At 33.4% G+C, this 20,000-nt stretch overlaps 1 protein-coding gene across 1 annotated transcript in view; it reads right to left on the minus strand.

Annotated features, from left to right (window-relative positions):
* Nucleotides 1-670: 670 nt before the first annotated feature.
* Nucleotides 671-20,000, minus strand: part of LOC133663876 (bone morphogenetic protein receptor type-1B-like) — a 21,063-nt gene continuing 1,733 nt past the window's right edge. The window contains exons 3-5 of the mRNA XM_062068592.1: nucleotides 4,936-5,111; nucleotides 4,742-4,872; nucleotides 671-1,044 (exon numbers count right to left, since the gene is read on the minus strand). Of these exons, the coding sequence (XP_061924576.1) occupies nucleotides 904-1,044; nucleotides 4,742-4,872; nucleotides 4,936-5,111 (448 nt within the window). The 3' untranslated portion in view covers nucleotides 671-903. The remainder of the gene's footprint in view (nucleotides 1,045-4,741; nucleotides 4,873-4,935; nucleotides 5,112-20,000) is intronic.

A 20,000-nucleotide genomic window follows, 5' to 3' on the forward strand; every position in this document is an offset into this window, starting at 1 on the left:
TTTTGATGCCAGATCTTATTGAATAATTCCAATTAACCATTCATGCATAACTCTTCATTTTGTCTGATTCTTTCCAAACATGCTTTTGTGTTGATATGATTGTTGTGAGAGCGCTGAGGATCAAATCTATTTTTATAGGACCAAATGTTACTTTTTTTGCCAAATAATTGACACGTTGAGATAGGAAAATACTGAAAATGTTTCAAGTAAAACGGAGGGGAAGTTTAGTGATTTTTTTTTTTTTCCCTGTCAAGCCGTCTATGCAAACTTTGCATCTTTTTCAGGAGCAAGCGTTAGTTTTTAAGGTCCTTTTCTCGGGGGCGGCCGTTGTTGTCCATGACGTGTCTTTGTTACCGTGACGATCCTCACCTAGGCTTGAATCTCATCCGGCAATTGTATAAAGTGTAAGAAAATGATTTTTAAGACTAATAATAAATTATATTTATATGCAACACTGACAGGAGGAGCATGGCCATTTTATTTCCGGTGTGTATCCATGGCAACAGGAAGTACTAACAGTTTTTATACTGTATGTTTGTTTAATAGTGTAACTCCATTCAGTGCAAGTGATGCGCTTCTCCACTGGGGGGCGCCAGAGTGCTGAAAAGCCAACTTCATCCCTACTTGGAAAAAAAGGTTTGTTGTCATTTGAATGAAAGGGAAGCAGAAAGACCTTTTAAATGTTTTATTTTGTCAACCAATCGAGTTCAAGTAGGTAAGAAAATGCTCCTAATGAGGTCACTGATGTCAAATAAAACAGGTCCAGTACAAAAGACTGCATTTGATGACAATAATAATAATATAATACTGCTTTAGAAAGTCCTCCTGCAGTCTTTCTTTGGCTTTCACAGAAAGCAGTGTGGTGTCACAGGAAGTAAAGTCCCAGACCTCCTCAACATGTTTTCATGTGTCGCTGTGAGACGGTTTGATGTCTTGGGAGTCCAACATCTTGGCCAAGGTCTTCTTCACCCTCAAGGCCGACAGGCGGGAGGCAGGATTGTGAGCCCAGCATTCAGACATGACTTTTCCTATCTGTCGTAAACACTGAAACACAACAATTCCACCAGTTATAATTATAACATCCATCCATACGCTTGTCCCTCTCACACCTCATCACATTACTTATAACATTCATATATAAATAGTTATAATGTTTATGTATCAGTCATATGTAGTAGCATTTGTTACGTTTATTCATCATATTCCAATTATAATCTGTTTGTTTTTATTTCATTACATTTTTCCCATCTATTTAGTAGTAGTATTTAAATGTAAAAAATATGTCATGTATTTTCCATTAATATATTTAATTCAATTATAATCTGTTTAAGTAGTTTTTATTTCATTACATTATATCACCTTTTGGTAGTATTTAAATGTAACAAATATTTCATGTCTATTTTTATGAAATTATAGTTCATCGGTTGTAAAATATTTAACATTCATTATAAGTCAATTAGTAGTAGTTATATTTTCAAATGAAATTATATTTGTATTCAATTCAATAAGTACATGGAATGTCGTGTATTTTTCCATTAGTATATTGAATTAAATAGTTATATTTTTTTCCAATCCATCTATTTAGTAGTATTACTTAAATGTAAACTATATTTCATTCAATTATAATCTGTTTAAGTGGTTATATTTTTTTATTTCATTACATTATAACATATTTTTAGTAGTAGTACTTAAATGTAATAAACATTTCATGTATATTTCTATGAAATTTTAGTCGTAAAATATTTAACATTTCATTATAAGTCAATTAGTAGTAGTTGTATTTTCAAATGAAATTATAATATTCTATGTATTTATTGAATTGAATCAAAACATGTCATGTATATTTAAGTAGTTTTATTTTCATTTCATTACATTATACCATCTTTTTAGTAGTAGTATTTAAATGTAAAAAAAAAATTCATTTATTTATCATTAGTATGTTTAAATATTTCATGTATATTTTGATGAAAGGATAGTCTGTTTATTAGTCGTAAAATATTTAACATTTCATTATAAGAGTCAATTAGTAGTAGTTGTATTTTCAAACGTGATTATGATATTCCACATATTTATTGAATTGAATCCAAATATTTCATGTATTTTCCATTAGTATATTTAATTAAATTATAATCTGTTTTAGTAATATTTATTTCATTATTCCATCTTTTTAGTAATAGTATTTAAATATACAAAATGTTTATGTATATTTTTATGAGATTATAGTCTGTATTAGTCGTAAAATATTTAACATTTCATTATAAGAGTCAATTAGTAGTAGTTGTATTTTCAAATGTAATTCTATTCCATGTATTTATTGAATTGAATCTAAACATGTCATGTATTTTCCATTAGTATATTTAATTCAATTATAATCTGTTTAAGTAGTTATATTTCTTATTTCATTACATTATACCTTCTTTTTAGTAGCAGTATTTAAATGCAACACGTATTTCATGTATTTTCCATTAGTATATTTAATTAAATTATGATCTGTTTAGTTATAGTTTTTATTTCATTACATTATAACATATTTTTAGTAGTAGTATTTAAATGTAACAAATATGTCATGTATTTTCCATTAGTATATTTAATTTAATTAGCTGTTTAAGTAGTTATATTTTTTATTTCATTACATTACACCATCTTTTTAGTAGTAGCATTTAAATATAAAAAATATTTCAAGTATATTACATTGGTATATTTTTATAAGATTATAGTCTATTAGTTGTAAAATATTTAACATTTCATTATAAGAGTCAACTAGTAGTAGTTGTATTTTCAAACGTGATTATAATATTCCACGTATTTATTGAATTGAATCAAAACATGTCATGTATTTTCCATTAGTATATTTAATTAAATTATAATCTGTTTAAGTAGTTATATTTTATTTCATTATATTTTTCCATCTTTTTAGTAGTATTTAAATGTAAAAAATATTTCATGTACTTTCCATTAGTATATTTAATTCAATTATATGTTTAAGTAGCTATATTTTTTATTTCATTACATTATTCCATCTTATTAGTAATAGTATTTAAATATACAACATGTTTATGTATATTTTTATTACATTTGTATATTTTTATGAGATTATAGTCTGTTTATTAGCCGTAAAATATTGAACATTTCATTATAAGGGTCAATTAGTAGTAGTTGTATTTTCAAATGTAGTTATAATATTACATGTATTTTCCATTAGTATATTTAAAAAATATGTCATGTATATTACATTTGTATATTTTTATGAGATTATAGTCTGTATTAGTCGTAAAATATTTAACACTTCATTATAAGAGTCAATTAGTAGTAGTTGTATTTCCAAATGTATTTATTGAATTGAATAAATGTCAAGTTTTTTTCATTCGTATAGGTTTATTAAATTATAAACCATTTTAGTATTTTTATATAATCATTATCACAAGTAATATATTTAAACTGTATTTTATTTTTATTTGTATAATTTATTTACAATGTATTTGAATACATATTAAAATGTAATCCACATTTTTAACGTATTTTTCGTTATAATATAATAAAATTTTCTATGTATTTTTATTTCATTACATTATACCATCTTTTTAGTAGTAGTATTTAAATGTAAAACAGTTTTATTTATCATAAGTATATTTAATTCAATTATAATCTGTTTAAACAGTAAATGTAACAAATATTTCATGTATATTTTGATAAAATTATTATTTACCGTTTATTAGTCGTAAAATATTTAACATTTCATTATGTAATCAACATTTTTAACGTATTTTTCATTAGAATATAATATAATATATGCATTTTTATTTCATTACATTATACCATCTTTTTAGTAGTAGTATTTAAATGTAAAACGGTTTTCATTTATTTAAAAATGATGGGGAAAAAAATGATATTTAGACTTTTATTGGAAGTAATGTTTTTATTTTAAAATATCGCATGTATTTTATGATTTCTATATTACATTAAATTGTAATATTCCATTCATTAATGTTTTTATTTTAAAATATCGCATGTATTTTATGATTTTCATATTACATTAAATTGTAATATTCCATTCATTAATGTTTTTATTTTAAAATGTCGCATGTATTTTATGATTTTTATATTACATTAAATTGTATTATTCCATTCATTGATGTTTTTATTTTAAAATATCGCATGTATTTTATGATTTTTATATTACATTAAATTGTAATATTCCATTCTTTAATGTTTTTATTTTAAAATATTGCATGTATTTTATGATTTCTATATTACATTAAATTGTAATATTCCATTCATTAATGTTTTTATTTTAAAATATCGCATGTATTTTATGATTTTTATATTACATTAAATTGTAATATTCCATTCATTAATGTTTTTATTTTAAAATATCGCATGTATTTTATGATTTTTATATTACATTAAATTGTAATATTCCATTCATTAATGTTTTTATTTTAAAATATCGCATGTATTTTATGATTTTTATATTACATTAAATTGTAATATTCCATTCATTAATGTTTTTATTTTAAGATTTTTATATTACATTAAATTGTAATATTCCATTCATTATATTAATGTAATATTGCATGTATTTGTATAATTCCTTTGATTATCTTAAAATATTCCCTGTATTTTTATCTAGCTATACTATTTCATGTATTCATAAATGAGTATTATATATGTTATTGACATTTAGCCGGAGGTTAACAACATTTCTAATGTGGAATAAGAGTGGGATGAAATGATGAATTACCTCATCGCTCCCCCAGCGGTTGGCAAAAGCCGGTCTTTGTTTCTTGAAGCAGACCACCTTCCTCATGTCTTCATAGGACGGGTCAGTGGGCACCAGGTCGTAGTACGGCAGCTGGTAGTCCTCCACCATGCCTGTCAGGACACAGCATATAGACATGAAGTGGAACGTCTTCTTCCTCCTCCTCACACTCTTACCTCCACTGCTGCATCGCCGCGTCATCTCCCACACGATGAGTCCGAAGCTGTACATGTCGGCCATGATGAAGGACTGGAAGTATGTCCTGTTCAAGCTCTCGTCCAACACCTCGGGGGGCATGTAGCGCTTGGTGCCCACACGCAGGTTGGGGGGGATGTCCACCTCGTTGGTGCCGCTGACACACACACACACACACACACACACACACACATGTATGAGGGGCCGTTAGGGACATTCTTCAGAATGACCTCTTACATACACGACTGAAATGCTCTCACATACACTACCTGATTGAGATTGAGACTTTTATTAGTAGGTTGCACAGGGAAGTACATATTCCGTACAATTGACCACTAAATGGTAACACCCCAATAAGTTTTTCAACTTGTTTAAGTCGGGGTCCACTTAAACACCTAAATGCTCTCACATAAACAACTGAAATGTTTTTCTCTCACACACACTACTAAAACACTCTTATACACACTACTGAAACACTCTTATACACACTACTGAAATGCTCTCTCACAAACAACTGAAATGTTTTTCTCTCACACACACTACTGAAACACTCTTATACACACTACTGAAATGCTCTCATAAACAACTGAAATGTTTTTCTCTCAAACACACTACTGAAACACTCTTATACACACTACTGAAATGCTCTCACAAACAACTGAAAGGTTTTTCTCTCACACACACTACTGAAACACTCTTATACACACTACTGAAATGCTCTCATAAACAACTGAAATGTTTTTCTCTCAAACACACTACTGAAACACTCTTATACACACTACTGAAATGCTCTCACAAACAACTGAAAGGTTTTTCTCTCACACACACTACTGAAACACTCTTATACACACTACTGAAATGCTCTCATAAACAACTGAAATGTTTTTCTCTCAAACACACTACTGAAACACTCTCATTCACACTACTGAAACACTCATACACACTACTGAAATGCTCTCTCACAAACAACTGAAAGGTTTTTCTCTCACACACACTACTGAAACACTCTTATACACACTACTGAAATGCTCTCATAAACAACTGAAATGTTTTTCTCTCAAACACACTACTGAAACACTCTTATACACACTACTGAAATGCTCTCACAAACAACTGAAAGGTTTTTCTCTCACACACACTACTGAAACACTCTTATACACACTACTGAAATGCTCTCATAAACAACTGAAATGTTTTTCTCTCAAACACACTACTGAAACACTCTTATACACACTACTGAAATGCTCTCACAAACAACTGAAAGGTTTTTCTCTCACACACACTACTGAAACACTCTTATACACACTACTGAAATGCTCTCATAAACAACTGAAATGTTTTTCTCTCAAACACACTACTGAAACACTCTCATTCACACTACTGAAACACTCATACACACTACTGAAATGCTCTCTCACAAACAACTGAAAGGTTTTTCTCTCACACACACTACTGAAACACTCTTATACACACTACTGAAATGCTCTCATAAACAACTGAAATGTTTTTCTCTCAAACACACTACTGAAACACTCTTATACACACTACTGAAATGCTCTCACAAACAACTGAAAGGTTTTTCTCTCACACACACTACTGAAACACTCTTATACACACTACTGAAATGCTCTCATAAACAACTGAAATGTTTTTCTCTCAAACACACTACTGAAACACTCTTATACACACTACTGAAATGCTCTCACAAACAACTGAAAGGTTTTTCTCTCACACACACTACTGAAACACTCTTATACACACTACTGAAATGCTCTCATAAACAACTGAAATGTTTTTCTCTCAAACACACTACTGAAACACTCTCATTCACACTACTGAAACACTCATACACACTACTGAAATGCTCTCTCACAAACAACTGAAAGGTTTTTCTCTCACACACACTACTGAAACACTCTTATACACACTACTGAAATGCTCTCATAAACAACTGAAATGTTTTTCTCTCAAACACACTACTGAAACACTCTTATACACACTACTGAAATGCTCTCACAAACAACTGAAAGGTTTTTCTCTCACACACACTACTGAAACACTCTTATACACACTACTGAAATGCTCTCATAAACAACTGAAATGTTTTTCTCTCAAACACACTACTGAAACACTCTTATACACACTACTGAAATGCTCTCACAAACAACTGAAAGGTTTTTCTCTCACACACACTACTGAAACACTCTTATACACACTACTGAAATGCTCTCATAAACAACTGAAATGTTTTTCTCTCAAACACACTACTGAAACACTCTCATTCACACTACTGAAACACTCATACACACTACTGAAATGCTCTCTCACAAACAACTGAAAGGTTTTTCTCTCACACACACTACTGAAACACTCTTATACACACTACTGAAATGCTCTCAAACAACTGAAATGTTTTTCTCTCAAACACACTACTGAAACACTCTTATACACACTACTGAAATGCTCTCTCACAAACAACTGAAATGTTTTTCTCTCACACACACTACTGAAACACTCTTATACACACTACTGAAATGCTCTCATAAACAACTGAAATGTTTTTCTCTCAAACACACTACTGAAACACTCTTATACACACTACTGAAATGCTCTCACAAACTGAAAGGTTTTTCTCTCACACACACTACTGAAACACTCTTATACACACTACTGAAACACTCTCACATACACTACTGAAACACTCTTATACACACTACTGAAATGCTCTCACATAAACAACTGAAATGTTTTTCTCTCACACACACTACTAAAACACTCTTATACACACTACTGAAATGCTCTCTCACAAACAACTGAAATGTTTTTCTCTCACACACACTACTGAAACACTCTTATACACACTACTGAAATGCTCTCATAAACAACTGAAATGTTTTTCTCTCAAACACACTACTGAAACACTCTTATACACACTACTGAAATGCTCTCACAAACAACTGAAAGGTTTTTCTCTCACACACACTACTGAAACACTCTTATACACACTACTGAAATGCTCTCATAAACAACTGAAATGTTTTTCTCTCAAACACACTACTGAAACACTCTCATTCACACTACTGAAACACTCATACACACTACTGAAATGCTCTCTCACAAACAACTGAAAGGTTTTTCTCTCACACACACTACTGAAACACTCTTATACACACTACTGAAATGCTCTCACAAACAACTGAAAGGTTTTTCTCTCACACACACTACTGAAACACTCTTATACACACTACTGAAATGCTCTCATAAACAACTGAAATGTTTTTCTCTCAAACACACTACTGAAACACTCTTATACACACTACTGAAATGCTCTCACAAACAACTGAAAGGTTTTTCTCTCACACACACTACTGAAACACTCTTATACACACTACTGAAATGCTCTCATAAACAACTGAAATGTTTTTCTCTCAAACACACTACTGAAACACTCTCATTCACACTACTGAAACACTCATACACACTACTGAAATGCTCTCTCACAAACAACTGAAAGGTTTTTCTCTCACACACACTACTGAAACACTCTTATACACACTACTGAAATGCTCTCATAAACAACTGAAATGTTTTTCTCTCAAACACACTACTGAAACACTCTTATACACACTACTGAAATGCTCTCACAAACAACTGAAAGGTTTTTCTCTCACACACACTACTGAAACACTCTTATACACACTACTGAAATGCTCTCATAAACAACTGAAATGTTTTTCTCTCAAACACACTACTGAAACACTCTTATACACACTACTGAAATGCTCTCACAAACAACTGAAAGGTTTTTCTCTCACACACACTACTGAAACACTCTTATACACACTACTGAAATGCTCTCATAAACAACTGAAATGTTTTTCTCTCAAACACACTACTGAAACACTCTTATACACACTACTGAAATGCTCTCACAAACAACTGAAAGGTTTTTCTCTCACACACACTACTGAAACACTCTTATACACACTACTGAAATGCTCTCATAAACAACTGAAATGTTTTTCTCTCAAACACACTACTGAAACACTCTCATTCACACTACTGAAACACTCATACACACTACTGAAATGCTCTCTCACAAACAACTGAAAGGTTTTTCTCTCACACACACTACTGAAACACTCTTATACACACTACTGAAATGCTCTCATAAACAACTGAAATGTTTTTCTCTCAAACACACTACTGAAACACTCTCATTCACACTACTGAAACACTCATACACACTACTGAAATGCTCTCTCACAAACAACTGAAAGGTTTTTCTCTCACACACACTACTGAAACACTCTTATACACACTACTGAAATGCTCTCACAAACAACTGAAAGGTTTTTCTCTCACACACACTACTGAAACACTCTTATACACACTACTGAAATGCTCTCATAAACAACTGAAATGTTTTTCTCTCAAACACACTACTGAAACACTCTTATACACACTACTGAAATGCTCTCACAAACAACTGAAAGGTTTTTCTCTCACACACACTACTGAAACACTCTTATACACACTACTGAAATGCTCTCATAAACAACTGAAATGTTTTTCTCTCAAACACACTACTGAAACACTCTCATTCACACTACTGAAACACTCATACACACTACTGAAATGCTCTCTCACAAACAACTGAAAGGTTTTTCTCTCACACACACTACTGAAACACTCTTATACACACTACTGAAATGCTCTCATAAACAACTGAAATGTTTTTCTCTCAAACACACTACTGAAACACTCTTATACACACTACTGAAATGCTCTCACAAACAACTGAAAGGTTTTTCTCTCACACACACTACTGAAACACTCTTATACACACTACTGAAATGCTCTCATAAACAACTGAAATGTTTTTCTCTCAAACACACTACTGAAACACTCTTATACACACTACTGAAATGCTCTCACAAACAACTGAAAGGTTTTTCTCTCACACACACTACTGAAACACTCTTATACACACTACTGAAATGCTCTCATAAACAACTGAAATGTTTTTCTCTCAAACACACTACTGAAACACTCTTATACACACTACTGAAATGCTCTCACAAACAACTGAAAGGTTTTTCTCTCACACACACTACTGAAACACTCTTATACACACTACTGAAATGCTCTCATAAACAACTGAAATGTTTTTCTCTCAAACACACTACTGAAACACTCTCATTCACACTACTGAAACACTCATACACACTACTGAAATGCTCTCTCACAAACAACTGAAAGGTTTTTCTCTCACACACACTACTGAAACACTCTTATACACACTACTGAAATGCTCTCAAACAACTGAAATGTTTTTCTCTCAAACACACTACTGAAACACTCTTATACACACTACTGAAATGCTCTCTCACAAACAACTGAAATGTTTTTCTCTCACACACACTACTGAAACACTCTTATACACACTACTGAAATGCTCTCATAAACAACTGAAATGTTTTTCTCTCAAACACACTACTGAAACACTCTTATACACACTACTGAAATGCTCTCACAAACTGAAAGGTTTTTCTCTCACACACACTACTGAAACACTCTTATACACACTACTGAAACACTCTCACATACACTACTGAAACACTCTTATACACACTACTGAAATGCTCTCACATAAACAACTGAAATGTTTTTCTCTCACACACACTACTAAAACACTCTTATACACACTACTGAAATGCTCTCTCACAAACAACTGAAATGTTTTTCTCTCACACACACTACTGAAACACTCTTATACACACTACTGAAATGCTCTCATAAACAACTGAAATGTTTTTCTCTCAAACACACTACTGAAACACTCTTATACACACTACTGAAATGCTCTCACAAACAACTGAAAGGTTTTTCTCTCACACACACTACTGAAACACTCTTATACACACTACTGAAATGCTCTCATAAACAACTGAAATGTTTTTCTCTCAAACACACTACTGAAACACTCTCATTCACACTACTGAAACACTCATACACACTACTGAAATGCTCTCTCACAAACAACTGAAAGGTTTTTCTCTCACACACACTACTGAAACACTCTTATACACACTACTGAAATGCTCTCACAAACAACTGAAAGGTTTTTCTCTCACACACACTACTGAAACACTCTTATACACACTACTGAAATGCTCTCATAAACAACTGAAATGTTTTTCTCTCAAACACACTACTGAAACACTCTTATACACACTACTGAAATGCTCTCACAAACAACTGAAAGGTTTTTCTCTCACACACACTACTGAAACACTCTTATACACACTACTGAAATGCTCTCATAAACAACTGAAATGTTTTTCTCTCAAACACACTACTGAAACACTCTCATTCACACTACTGAAACACTCATACACACTACTGAAATGCTCTCTCACAAACAACTGAAAGGTTTTTCTCTCACACACACTACTGAAACACTCTTATACACACTACTGAAATGCTCTCATAAACAACTGAAATGTTTTTCTCTCAAACACACTACTGAAACACTCTTATACACACTACTGAAATGCTCTCACAAACAACTGAAAGGTTTTTCTCTCACACACACTACTGAAACACTCTTATACACACTACTGAAATGCTCTCATAAACAACTGAAATGTTTTTCTCTCAAACACACTACTGAAACACTCTTATACACACTACTGAAATGCTCTCACAAACAACTGAAAGGTTTTTCTCTCACACACACTACTGAAACACTCTTATACACACTACTGAAATGCTCTCATAAACAACTGAAATGTTTTTCTCTCAAACACACTACTGAAACACTCTCATTCACACTACTGAAACACTCATACACACTACTGAAATGCTCTCTCACAAACAACTGAAAGGTTTTTCTCTCACACACACTACTGAAACACTCTTATACACACTACTGAAATGCTCTCATAAACAACTGAAATGTTTTTCTCTCAAACACACTACTGAAACACTCTTATACACACTACTGAAATGCTCTCACAAACAACTGAAAGGTTTTTCTCTCACACACACTACTGAAACACTCTTATACACACTACTGAAATGCTCTCATAAACAACTGAAATGTTTTTCTCTCAAACACACTACTGAAACACTCTTATACACACTACTGAAATGCTCTCACAAACAACTGAAAGGTTTTTCTCTCACACACACTACTGAAACACTCTTATACACACTACTGAAATGCTCTCATAAACAACTGAAATGTTTTTCTCTCAAACACACTACTGAAACACTCTCATTCACACTACTGAAACACTCATACACACTACTGAAATGCTCTCTCACAAACAACTGAAAGGTTTTTCTCTCACACACACTACTGAAACACTCTTATACACACTACTGAAATGCTCTCATAAACAACTGAAATGTTTTTCTCTCAAACACACTACTGAAACACTCTTATACACACTACTGAAATGCTCTCACAAACAACTGAAAGGTTTTTCTCTCACACACACTACTGAAACACTCTTATACACACTACTGAAATGCTCTCATAAACAACTGAAATGTTTTTCTCTCAAACACACTACTGAAACACTCTTATACACACTACTGAAATGCTCTCACAAACAACTGAAAGGTTTTTCTCTCACACACACTACTGAAACACTCTTATACACACTACTGAAATGCTCTCATAAACAACTGAAATGTTTTTCTCTCAAACACACTACTGAAACACTCTCATTCACACTACTGAAACACTCATACACACTACTGAAATGCTCTCTCACAAACAACTGAAAGGTTTTTCTCTCACACACACTACTGAAACACTCTTATACACACTACTGAAATGCTCTCAAACAACTGAAATGTTTTTCTCTCAAACACACTACTGAAACACTCTTATACACACTACTGAAATGCTCTCTCACAAACAACTGAAATGTTTTTCTCTCACACACACTACTGAAACACTCTTATACACACTACTGAAATGCTCTCATAAACAACTGAAATGTTTTTCTCTCAAACACACTACTGAAACACTCTTATACACACTACTGAAATGCTCTCACAAACTGAAAGGTTTTTCTCTCACACACACTACTGAAACACTCTTATACACACTACTGAAACACTCTCACATACACTACTGAAACACTCTTATACACACTACTGAAATGCTCTCACATAAACAACTGAAATGTTTTTCTCTCACACACACTACTAAAACACTCTTATACACACTACTGAAATGCTCTCTCACAAACAACTGAAATGTTTTTCTCTCACACACACTACTGAAACACTCTTATACACACTACTGAAATGCTCTCATAAACAACTGAAATGTTTTTCTCTCAAACACACTACTGAAACACTCTTATACACACTACTGAAATGCTCTCACAAACAACTGAAAGGTTTTTCTCTCACACACACTACTGAAACACTCTTATACACACTACTGAAATGCTCTCATAAACAACTGAAATGTTTTTCTCTCAAACACACTACTGAAACACTCTCATTCACACTACTGAAACACTCATACACACTACTGAAATGCTCTCTCACAAACAACTGAAAGGTTTTTCTCTCACACACACTACTGAAACACTCTTATACACACTACTGAAATGCTCTCACAAACAACTGAAAGGTTTTTCTCTCACACACACTACTGAAACACTCTTATACACACTACTGAAATGCTCTCATAAACAACTGAAATGTTTTTCTCTCAAACACACTACTGAAACACTCTTATACACACTACTGAAATGCTCTCACAAACAACTGAAAGGTTTTTCTCTCACACACACTACTGAAACACTCTTATACACACTACTGAAATGCTCTCATAAACAACTGAAATGTTTTTCTCTCAAACACACTACTGAAACACTCTCATTCACACTACTGAAACACTCATACACACTACTGAAATGCTCTCTCACAAACAACTGAAAGGTTTTTCTCTCACACACACTACTGAAACACTCTTATACACACTACTGAAATGCTCTCATAAACAACTGAAATGTTTTTCTCTCAAACACACTACTGAAACACTCTTATACACACTACTGAAATGCTCTCACAAACAACTGAAAGGTTTTTCTCTCACACACACTACTGAAACACTCTTATACACACTACTGAAATGCTCTCATAAACAACTGAAATGTTTTTCTCTCAAACACACTACTGAAACACTCTTATACACACTACTGAAATGCTCTCACAAACAACTGAAAGGTTTTTCTCTCACACACACTACTGAAACACTCTTATACACACTACTGAAATGCTCTCATAAACAACTGAAATGTTTTTCTCTCAAACACACTACTGAAACACTCTCATTCACACTACTGAAACACTCATACACACTACTGAAATGCTCTCTCACAAACAACTGAAAGGTTTTTCTCTCACACACACTACTGAAACACTCTTATACACACTACTGAAATGCTCTCATAAACAACTGAAATGTTTTTCTCTCAAACACACTACTGAAACACTCTTATACACACTACTGAAATGCTCTCACAAACAACTGAAAGGTTTTTCTCTCACACACACTACTGAAACACTCTTATACACACTACTGAAATGCTCTCATAAACAACTGAAATGTTTTTCTCTCAAACACACTACTGAAACACTCTTATACACACTACTGAAATGCTCTCACAAACAACTGAAAGGTTTTTCTCTCACACACACTACTGAAACACTCTTATACACACTACTGAAATGCTCTCATAAACAACTGAAATGTTTTTCTCTCAAACACACTACTGAAACACTCTCATTCACACTACTGAAACACTCATACACACTACTGAAATGCTCTCTCACAAACAACTGAAAGGTTTTTCTCTCACACACACTACTGAAACACTCTTATACACACTACTGAAATGCTCTCATAAACAACTGAAATGTTTTTCTCTCAAACACACTACTGAAACACTCTTATACACACTACTGAAATGCTCTCACAAACAACTGAAAGGTTTTTCTCTCACACACACTACTGAAACACTCTTATACACACTACTGAAATGCTCTCATAAACAACTGAAATGTTTTTCTCTCAAACACACTACTGAAACACTCTTATACACACTACTGAAATGCTCTCACAAACAACTGAAAGGTTTTTCTCTCACACACACTACTGAAACACTCTTATACACACTACTGAAATGCTCTCATAAACAACTGAAATGTTTTTCTCTCAAACACACTACTGAAACACTCTCATTCACACTACTGAAACACTCATACACACTACTGAAATGCTCTCTCACAAACAACTGAAAGGTTTTTCTCTCACACACACTACTGAAACACTCTTATACACACTACTGAAATGCTCTCATAAACAACTGAAATGTTTTTCTCTCAAACACACTACTGAAACACTCTTATACACACTACTGAAATGCTCTCACAAACAACTGAAAGGTTTTTCTCTCACACACACTACTGAAACACTCTTATACACACTACTGAAATGCTCTCATAAACAACTGAAATGTTTTTCTCTCAAACACACTACTGAAACACTCTTATACACACTACTGAAATGCTCTCACAAACAACTGAAAGGTTTTTCTCTCACACACACTACTGAAACACTCTTATACACACTACTGAAATGCTCTCATAAACAACTGAAATGTTTTTCTCTCAAACACACTACTGAAACACTCTCATTCACACTACTGAAACACTCATACACACTACTGAAATGCTCTCTCACAAACAACTGAAAGGTTTTTCTCTCACACACACTACTGAAACACTCTTATACACACTACTGAAATGCTCTCAAACAACTGAAATGTTTTTCTCTCAAACACACTACTGAAACACTCTTATACACACTACTGAAATGCTCTCTCACAAACAACTGAAATGTTTTTCTCTCACACACACTACTGAAACACTCTTATACACACTACTGAAATGCTCTCATAAACAACTGAAATGTTTTTCTCTCAAACACACTACTGAAACACTCTTATACACACTACTGAAATGCTCTCACAAACTGAAAGGTTTTTCTCTCACACACACTACTGAAACACTCTTATACACACTACTGAAACACTCTCACATACACTACTGAAACACTCTTATACACACTACTGAAATGCTCTCACATAAACAACTGAAATGTTTTTCTCTCACACACACTACTAAAACACTCTTATACACACTACTGAAATGCTCTCTCACAAACAACTGAAATGTTTTTCTCTCACACACACTACTGAAACACTCTTATACACACTACTGAAATGCTCTCATAAACAACTGAAATGTTTTTCTCTCAAACACACTACTGAAACACTCTTATACACACTACTGAAATGCTCTCACAAACAACTGAAAGGTTTTTCTCTCACACACACTACTGAAACACTCTTATACACACTACTGAAATGCTCTCATAAACAACTGAAATGTTTTTCTCTCAAACACACTACTGAAACACTCTCATTCACACTACTGAAACACTCATACACACTACTGAAATGCTCTCTCACAAACAACTGAAAGGTTTTTCTCTCACACACACTACTGAAACACTCTTATACACACTACTGAAATGCTCTCACAAACAACTGAAAGGTTTTTCTCTCACACACACTACTGAAACACTCTTATACACACTACTGAAATGCTCTCATAAACAACTGAAATGTTTTTCTCTCAAACACACTACTGAAACACTCTTATACACACTACTGAAATGCTCTCACAAACAACTGAAAGGTTTTTCTCTCACACACACTACTGAAACACTCTTATACACACTACTGAAATGCTCTCATAAACAACTGAAATGTTTTTCTCTCAAACACACTACTGAAACACTCTCATTCACACTACTGAAACACTCATACACACTACTGAAATGCTCTCTCACAAACAACTGAAAGGTTTTTCTCTCACACACACTACTGAAACACTCTTATACACACTACTGAAATGCTCTCATAAACAACTGAAATGTTTTTCTCTCAAACACACTACTGAAACACTCTTATACACACTACTGAAATGCTCTCACAAACAACTGAAAGGTTTTTCTCTCACACACACTACTGAAACACTCTTATACACACTACTGAAATGCTCTCATAAACAACTGAAATGTTTTTCTCTCAAACACACTACTGAAACACTCTTATACACACTACTGAAATGCTCTCACAAACAACTGAAAGGTTTTTCTCTCACACACACTACTGAAACACTCTTATACACACTACTGAAATGCTCTCATAAACAACTGAAATGTTTTTCTCTCAAACACACTACTGAAACACTCTCATTCACACTACTGAAACACTCATACACACTACTGAAATGCTCTCTCACAAACAACTGAAAGGTTTTTCTCTCACACACACTACTGAAACACTCTTATACACACTACTGAAATGCTCTCATAAACAACTGAAATGTTTTTCTCTCAAACACACTACTGAAACACTCTTATACACACTACTGAAATGCTCTCACAAACAACTGAAAGGTTTTTCTCTCACACACACTACTGAAACACTCTTATACACACTACTGAAATGCTCTCATAAACAACTGAAATGTTTTTCTCTCAAACACACTACTGAAACACTCTTATACACACTACTGAAATGCTCTCACAAACAACTGAAAGGTTTTTCTCTCACACACACTACTGAAACACTCTTATACACACTACTGAAATGCTCTCATAAACAACTGAAATGTTTTTCTCTCAAACACACTACTGAAACACTCTCATTCACACTACTGAAACACTCATACACACTACTGAAATGCTCTCTCACAAACAACTGAAAGGTTTTTCTCTCACACACACTACTGAAACACTCTTATACACACTACTGAAATGCTCTCAAACAACTGAAATGTTTTTCTCTCAAACACACTACTGAAACACTCTTATACACACTACTGAAATGCTCTCTCACAAACAACTGAAATGTTTTTCTCTCACACACACTACTGAAACACTCTTATACACACTACTGAAATGCTCTCATAAACAACTGAAATGTTTTTCTCTCAAACACACTACTGAAACACTCTTATACACACTACTGAAATGCTCTCACAAACTGAAAGGTTTTTCTCTCACACACACTACTGAAACACTCTTATACACACTACTGAAACACTCTCACATACACTACTGAAACACTCTTATACACACTACTGAAATGCTCTCACATAAACAACTGAAATGTTTTTCGCTCACACACACTACTAAAACACTCTTATACACACTACTGAAATGCTCTCTCACAAACAACTGAAATGTTTTTCTCTCACACACACTACTGAAACACTCTTATACACACTACTGAAATGCTCTCATAAACAACTGAAATGTTTTTCTCTCAAACACACTACTGAAACACTCTTATACACACTACTGAAATGCTCTCACAAACAACTGAAAGGTTTTTCTCTCACACACACTACTGAAACACTCTTATACACACTACTGAAATGCTCTCATAAACAACTGAAATGTTTTTCTCTCAAACACACTACTGAAACACTCTCATTCACACTACTGAAACACTCATACACACTACTGAAATGCTCTCTCACAAACAACTGAAAGGTTTTTCTCTCACACACACTACTGAAACACTCTTATACACACTACTGAAATGCTCTCACAAACAACTGAAAGGTTTTTCTCTCACACACACTACTGAAACACTCTTATACACACTACTGAAATGCTCTCATAAACAACTGAAATGTTTTTCTCTCAAACACACTACTGAAACACTCTCATTCACACTACTGAAACACTCATACACACTACTGAAATGCTCTCTCACAAACAACTGAAAGGTTTTTCTCTCACACACACTACTGAAACACTCTTATACACACTACTGAAATGCTCTCAAACAACTGAAATGTTTTTCTCTCAAACACACTACTGAAACACTCTTATACACACTACTGAAATGCTCTCTCACAAACAACTGAAATGTTTTTCTCTCACACACACTACTGAAACACTCTTATACACACTACTGAAATGCTCTCATAAACAACTGAAATGTTTTTCTCTCAAACACACTACTGAAACACTCTTATACACACTACTGAAATGCTCTCACAAACTGAAAGGTTTTTCTCTCACACACACTACTGAAACACTCTTATACACACTACTGAAACACTCTCACATACACTACTGAAACACTCTTATACACACTACTGAAATGCTCTCACATAAACAACTGAAATGTTTTTCTCTCACACACACTACTAAAACACTCTTATACACACTACTGAAACACTCTCACATACACTACTGAAACACTCTTATACACACTACTGAAATGCTCTCACATAAACAACTGAAATGTTTTTCTCTCACACACACACTACTAAAACACTCTTATACACACTACTGAAACACTCTCACATACACTACTGAAACACTCTTATACACACTACTGAAACACTCTCACATACACTACTGAAACACTCTTATACACACTACTGAAACACTCTCACATACACTACTGAAACACTCTCACATACACTACTGAAACACTCTTATACACACTACTAAAATGCTCTCTCACAAACAACTGAAATGTTTTTCTCTCACACACACTACTGAAACACTCTTATACACACTACTGAAATGCTCTCATAAACAACTGAAATGTTTTTCTCTCAAACACACTACTGAAACACTTATACACACTACTGAAATGCTCTCACAAACAACTGAAAGGTTTTTCTCTCACACACACTACTGAAACACTTTTATACACAATACTGAAACACTCTCACATACACTACTGAAATGCTCTCACAAACAACTGAAATGTTTTTCTCTCACACACACACTACTGAAACACTCTTATACACACTACTGAAATGCTCTCACATACACTACTGAAATGCTCTCACACACTACTGAAACACTCTTATGCACACTACTGAAATGCTCTCACAAACAACTGAAATG

This window comes from Entelurus aequoreus, linkage group LG13 (assembly GCF_033978785.1).
Source record: "Entelurus aequoreus isolate RoL-2023_Sb linkage group LG13, RoL_Eaeq_v1.1, whole genome shotgun sequence".
NCBI classification, from domain to species: domain Eukaryota; kingdom Metazoa; phylum Chordata; class Actinopteri; order Syngnathiformes; family Syngnathidae; genus Entelurus; species Entelurus aequoreus.